The sequence below is a fragment of the Aplidium turbinatum genome, chromosome 8 (genome assembly GCF_918807975.1).
Source record: "Aplidium turbinatum chromosome 8, kaAplTurb1.1, whole genome shotgun sequence".
Classification (NCBI taxonomy): Eukaryota; Metazoa; Chordata; class Ascidiacea; order Aplousobranchia; family Polyclinidae; genus Aplidium; species Aplidium turbinatum.
The window spans coordinates 22,399,631-22,406,647 of NC_137479.1; the positions used below are offsets into that span (position 1 = coordinate 22,399,631).

At 35.4% G+C, this 7,017-nt stretch overlaps 1 protein-coding gene across 1 annotated transcript; it reads right to left on the reverse strand.

Annotated features, from left to right (window-relative positions):
- Positions 1 to 869: 869 nt before the first annotated feature.
- LOC145776161 (carbohydrate sulfotransferase 11-like) lies at positions 870 to 5,554 on the reverse strand. The gene is made up of 3 exons (XM_082587562.1): positions 5,453 to 5,554; positions 3,422 to 3,616; positions 870 to 1,446 (listed from the first exon to the last, which is right to left on the reverse strand). The coding sequence occupies exons 1-3, from the start codon at positions 5,552 to 5,554 to the stop codon at positions 928 to 930; spliced, it is 816 nt and encodes a 271-aa protein (XP_082443688.1). The 3' UTR covers positions 870 to 927.
- Positions 5,555 to 7,017: the final 1,463 nt, after the last annotated feature.

Sequence of the window (7,017 nt, forward strand, 5' to 3'; positions counted from 1 at the left end):
TTTTTTCATTCCAGGTCGAATTCTCGCAATTCTGTTGTAAGCCGTCAAGTTATCATATGAGAAGCCTACCAGGACTGATACAGTAATTCTAACCAAGGCGGTGGAGTCGGGCCAAATTATACGATTCGAACTTTTGGGTTTATAACTGGTCGACTCCGACTACAGTGTTATCAAATTTTTGAGGGTTGTCAGATTTTTTAAAATTTTGTCGTAGCCTATTTCTTTTTTTTTTTAAATACAGTGTGATCAAATTTTTGAGGGTGGTCAGATTTTTTAAAATTTTGTTGTAGCCTATTTCATTTTTTTTTTAAATTGATTGAAGTAATATTCACAAAAACAAACACTTCTATTTTCTGGTGAACCTTTAGAGCGCATTACAGAGAACAAAAAAACAAATTTTGAAAAAAGATTGTAGGCTAAGTAAACAATTTATTGTTTATCATTTTGTATCAAGGCGGAGTCGGGTTGACATCTTTTCAACGACTCGGACACGCCAAAATCCCTCCGACTTCACAACCCTGGTTTTGAAGATTTACACAACGACAAATGAAGATTTACACTACAGTACAATTTTACGATGATTTTATAAAAAAAATTGCAATCATTTCAATTAAGCCTGCTTCTGAAATGTGCTTGCAAAGAATAGAGAAACAGTAAGTTATGTTTAGAAGGAAAGTACCGATAGGCTAGGCTATTACGAAATAAACAAAGAGTTATCTATTTTGGCTTGCTGGCAATGTGAGCTCACGAGCCGTAGGGTTAATTTATGCTTTTTGAAGTGGCTCTTCAGCCAGTAGTTTTCGTAGAGTCGCAGCTGAAAACGAAACAGTAAATTAATGCTTATTATGTAAAACTTTATTCACCTCTTGATTAAATAGGGCATCGACATGTATTTATTATGATTAGTGAAAGGTTAAAACAATTCTGCTATACCCATGTTGGGCGTTCGTATCCAAATAATTCAAAATCATAAGCATATTTTTTGTACAACTTTTTTGTCAAATGTGAAGGAATTTTTTCAAATTCTTGTTTTGTTTTTTCTTGATCAGTTTTATAAGAACTTGGAGGAAAAAATGTTCTTCTATGATAGTTTGATATGCCGAACTTGTCTTTTAAATATTTCATATCATCATGAAGTGTTTCAAACTTGGCGATATAATCGTAGTTGAAGCGGCATGGTTCACAAGTGTGGTTAAACATTTGCCAATGAAAATCCTCAGTGAAGTCAGTTCTATTATACAAAAGGAAATTGACAAAATCTTCAAACGTCGCAGTTCCATCGTCTTGTCTTCTTTTATCTTCAGCCTTGTGTCGCTTTGATTTGTATTGTCGATTAATGCTTCTTGACATCGGTTCGTAGTAATATGTAAATCCTTCCGAAGTGGTCAACATTTTATCGTAGTATGCAGAAACAAGACGATCAAATGGTTGCCGCACAAGCATTATCTACAAAATAAAGTAGCTTTTAATCAATTTTCTAAATCTTAATCATAGCAGGTTAAAGGTGAGTTCCATACTTGATTTAAGCATCGGGGGATAAAAATATAAAGCTTTCATATAGCCTTTGGCACTCCCGAGAGTAAGATGGCTAGTCCATTTTTTTGGCAACCTTCTCTTCAGCAACTACGTTCACCCAATTTATTACACCTGGGTAGGGGTGAGAGCTTTTTTTAACTACCAGCTGAAGCCGAGAGTCGAACTAGGATTGCATGATTGTGTGGACAGCGAGCGCCTTATCCGCTACGCCATCTCACCGTATAAAAGCACAGTAGACCTGGTTTAATTTTTGATAAGAACTTTTCATCTTTGAAACAAATCATTAGGATTCGATTGTAACCAACATAAAACATCATTTAAATCATTTTTATAAGTAAATGTTGAAGCCAAACAAATCTGGCATTAATTGCAAGCCAACCAAAAACAGTGGTTGAGACTATTTCTTATTTTTTCAAGCATGCAACTTCTAGATCGCTAATCTTTTAGGCAGTCAAGATAACGGACCGCTATTGAGTCGAGTATGTGTCTATAAAGAATAATGTAGGCGGAATGTGATAATTTTATAGATTAGTGGTTGTTTTCTGCCGACCCGGGGCAATTCTGTGTTGGTCGGGCAAATATTTGGCTTTATTTGTTCAGTTTAATCGATGAATCACTTTTGCTTCTTTGTTTTGGCATTTTGCTGATGTAGGCAAGATTCTATGGCTTTTCTAATGTTCTCTTTTGGGGCTAGGCTCATTTCAATTTTATTTCTTGCAGTGCTGTTGTTCAAACTGATCGTACAAACAGAAGCGGATCTAGGGGCACTTGGTCATGTGCCTTCAAAATCGAAATAAACATCTAATCTTTTTCCGTTTTTTCAAACTTTCTCGCTCGCTTTACACGCTCAATCACATTTCATTGACCTAACTAGTGGTATAGTAATCATGTGTTTTTAGCAGGGAATGGAATGGAATGTGAGATGGAATGGAATAGAATGGGACGCAGATTCTGGTTTTGAAGACAGAAAATTTCAAGAATGGAAATAGAAAGGAATAAAAGATTTTGATGATGGGAAGGAAGACAGTCTTCCATCATTTCATCCCAATTTCACCATGAACTTTTTAACACCTTATTGCGATATAAAAAAGTTGTAAAATAAATTGAGTAAAACTTTCCGTTTGACTGCGTTTCTTATACTGATATAATTCAATGTTTTGTTCGTATTGACAACAGCGCGACTGTTCTCCTGACGGTTGTTTGAGAGAACGAGAAATCGACAGCATTCACACTTTGTGAGTATATAATTTCAATTCAGTTCAAACATTTAAATGCCTTTGCCTACATCGCTCTTGAGTGACTCTATTTGTGTGAACACTTAAACTATTAATCAAAGAATCTTAGAAACAATAACATTATGTGGCAGCATGCAGAGCGCTTTGAAAACCAAAGCTTTAAGTGCGGCAATAGTTGGGAGTACTTTTACATTTCTTGTATAAATTGCAAACAGGTTGTCACTGTTTTGACCCTAAGATCTCATCATTGCCGTAAACTTACACTAGACTTGAACGCCTTATCACTTATTACATAATTCAGCGTGGTAATTTTTCCATTTGTAGTTACATATGTGTTTAATGCATGCATTACTAAAATTATGAATCATTTGGTTATGAAGTTCACAACATTTGTAAACAGTAACTAGTCATAATGGATTAGGATTTATTGGCAATTTGTTTCTTCATAGATATGCCTAAGTAGCATTTAGTCTGACGCAGTTTCTTGAAGACCCTTCAGTACTTCATATCCCGGTGGGGGGGGGGGGTATGTACTCTTGGTTAAAAACCTCTGAACTAGGCTATATGTTTTTGATAAAAAATAGCTTATAAACAAAACATTATAATACGTAGCCTACCATAGCTTATATTATAGGCTATCGCAAGCCTACCTTGAATGACTTTGACCACTTTGCTATGTCTAATTGTGTTGGATGTAAAGAGGTGTTTTTGCTTGCTAACTCCATGGCTGCTTCTTTGTCGAACGATTTATTCACCACAGCATCCACGGAGATGAGGTTTTCCATAGTTAAGAACGCCTTAAACCAACTGGAGTAGCCGCATTTTTGCACAAAGCATACAGAAAACTGAAAAACAAAATTAATATAACAAGCTTGAAGCATTTTAATTTCCAAGGAGAGCTTGGAAGGACTACACCCAATCTACAGTATTAATCAACTGATTCGACAAAACGTACAGTAATTACGCCTTACAAGCATGACAACACACAAACTCAACAGACAGTAGTCAAGACAGCAGCCTCAATCCGAAGAAACGAACGTTAGCAAACAATGACACACTGACTTCATAACCACTCGTCATTTCACCAGCTCAGTGGCCGAGTGGTTGTAGCCTTCAGCTCTGGTACCAGTAAATCTGATATCGATTTCAGGTAGGGTCGAACCAAAGACCTTAAAAACGGTACCGATTGTGTTCTTTCTTTCATAACGCAGTGAGAATAAGTCGGGTAATACTGTGATGACATCGTAAACCTGATCTAAATTAGAAAATGAGCCCTGTTGTTAAAAGACCTTAGCTGCTGCTGTAGAGCGACAAAAAATTGAAGAAATACAGCCATAACATTCCTATTATCATTATTCGTCATTTAGACCAGATCAATGGCCAAGTGGTTATAGCCTTCGGCTCTGATGCTGGTATCAAGAACCGTATTTCCTCTTCTATTTTCCTTGAAGCACCAGACGTGTACGAAATAACAGAAGAAATACACCTTTCAAAATTAAATAAATCAGCAGGTAGTGATGGTATCTCGCCTTATTTTCTTCGAATCTCCCAGTATCATAGCCTTGCCTCAATCCACCCTTTTCGATCATTCATTTTCAAATGGCATATTTCTAGATGTTCTCAAAATTTCTAAAGTCATTCCAATTTACAAATCTGGAAGCAAACTTGAAACAAATAATTATAGACCAATTTCTCTTCTGTCATGCTTTTCAAAGATTCTAGAAAAGTTAATTCTCAAACGATTGACATCGTTTATAAATAAGCATTCGATCTTAACGCCTACTTAATATGGCTTTGGTGCCAATTACTGTATATTCAACAAGTCATGCTGCTCTAGACATTATTATTTCTTCATATGAGCAAACGCAGAACAAAGAATTGACTTAACTTGTTTTTACTAGATCTTAAAAAAGCCTTTGACACAGTTCATCATGAAAACTCTTGTAAAAACTCGATCATTATGGCATTCGAGGAGTTGCCAATGTTTTACTTACTTCCTACTTGAAAAACCGTAAACAATTTGTGTGTGTTGGACAAGAAAATTCTACAGTAAAAACAATAGAATTTGGTGTCCCTCAAGGGTCCATATTGAAACGACCATTTCTTTTTTTTAATGAACTAAGAAACGAAGTACATCTGCAAAACACAAGCCATATATATAAAACGAACAAGTATGTCAGTCTCACACGATCAGAACTCAAAGCAACAAAAGTCCCATTAACTGAACACTGCAACAAAAGCTCTTACGAAAACGGGCTTGCAGAGATTGAGTGAGCCTAGAGGCGCGAACAGAGAAAACAATCAACGTAAAGCGCGCCGAGCAGAGAAACCATAACGTAGAAACAAACGTAAAATAAACGTAAATTTACAACACATATTAGGACCACTTCTCTTTTTGCTATACACAAATGACATATCTAACTGTGTTTCTTGTGTTCCTAGATTATTTGCTGACGACACTTGTCTTGTCAGCGGATAATTAATTTATTAAGTTTTCAAAGTTCAATTAATCTTGAACTGAAAAGAATCAAACGTTGGATCACTGCTAATTCACTCACGATAAATGCTTCCAAGTCTAAATTTTTAAGAATTACACCCAAGACTAACCAAATATAATTTAATGTTGAAGTATTTTACGGCAACTCCCAACTAAACAAAGTTGGCACTGCTAAATACCGTACCTTGGTATCTGCATTGACAAGAATCTTTCTATTGTTACTCAAGTTGATTCTGTATCTTCCAAACTCTCCAAACGTGTTGGCAAACTCTCTAAATTGAAACATTGTTCATCAACCAAAGCTATGCTTCAGTTGTACTATTCTCTCGTGCATCAACTAATATATGGACCGACAATTTGGGGGTCATCATACAAAACACATATAGGAAAGCTTGGTGTTTTGCAAAACAAGGCAGTCAATGCTGTTGCGAAAGGAACATGGGCTGACCATGTCACACCCTTTTATAAACAACTCAATATCTTAAAATTAAAAGATCTGTACAACTTTGAAATTGCTAAATTCATATACCAGTTTAGTTTTACTCATTACCCAGCTCTTTTCAAAACTGCTTTAAAAAATGCAACGAAATTTACAACCTTATATAGGCTACTAGGCTACTCGACCAACCTAGATTACAATTATTATCGATACACAACCACTAAACTACAACGCTCTATAAAATACTCTGGCGCAAAAATTTGGAATAATATACCAATTGAAATACGCAAATCCTCCTTCGCAACTTTTAAAAGAATGTACAAAAAGAAAATTATTGACACATATTAGGCAAATGCTAAAAATAGGCTACTTATCAGACTTGTAATTGTAGCATAGGCTACGTTGGCCTACCCAAATTTTTAATTTGTTGTCATCTTGGACAGCACTTCACTGTTAATTATTTATTTTTATTTATTTGTCTCAATTAACCGATTATAATATTAAAATTATCATTGATGAGTTTAGGGGTGGCTGCTTCACTTGAAGAGCTTGAATGCTCACTTTGCAGCCCCCCCCCCCCCCCCCCCCCCCCGCTGCTGTGATGCTATATTTATTTTCTTTCTTTAATTGCAATCTTTTCAACAGTTTTACTGTATACATTGTGTTTTGATTTATCGTACATCTTTTTCGCAGCAGCCAATGAACATCTATCTATCTATCATACATAGGCTTAATAATATTTATCAGGCCATTTTACTTTGTTTATGCACAGTGGCATACAAAAGACGAGGATTTTGGAGTTACAACAATTGTTCCTTCTCCCTCCTCAAAGTAATTTTAGTTTTAACATTTACCTTACGTTTGTTTTTTTTTCTTGGAAAATAAATCATGAAAATTGCTTGAAGCAATCAGTCTACTCATATTTCTCCATTCTATTTTCTATCCAATGTGATTACCTTCAGGAGGCTAACATCAATGAAAATCTATTGTAAGGCAATGCGTTATGTTTTCATATTTTAAACGTGTGCTTGCCCGAGTTAGATCAATTAAAATTATGTAGGCTTAACTGAATGTAATTAATTACACATTTTCATGTAATTGTAACTGCAATTGAGTCTTTTGTTGCTGTATAAGTGTAATTGTAATTTTACAATATTTGGTCCAAATTACAATTCCATTTCTAAATCGTAAGCATGATATGCTCTTGCGGGTTTTGAGGAGCTATAGTTGGGGTTCAAAATGGACTTCTACATAAGGGACACTAACCTCTTTTTTGCAAGTTTCGTTGTCACTAGACAATTCTGCAGGAG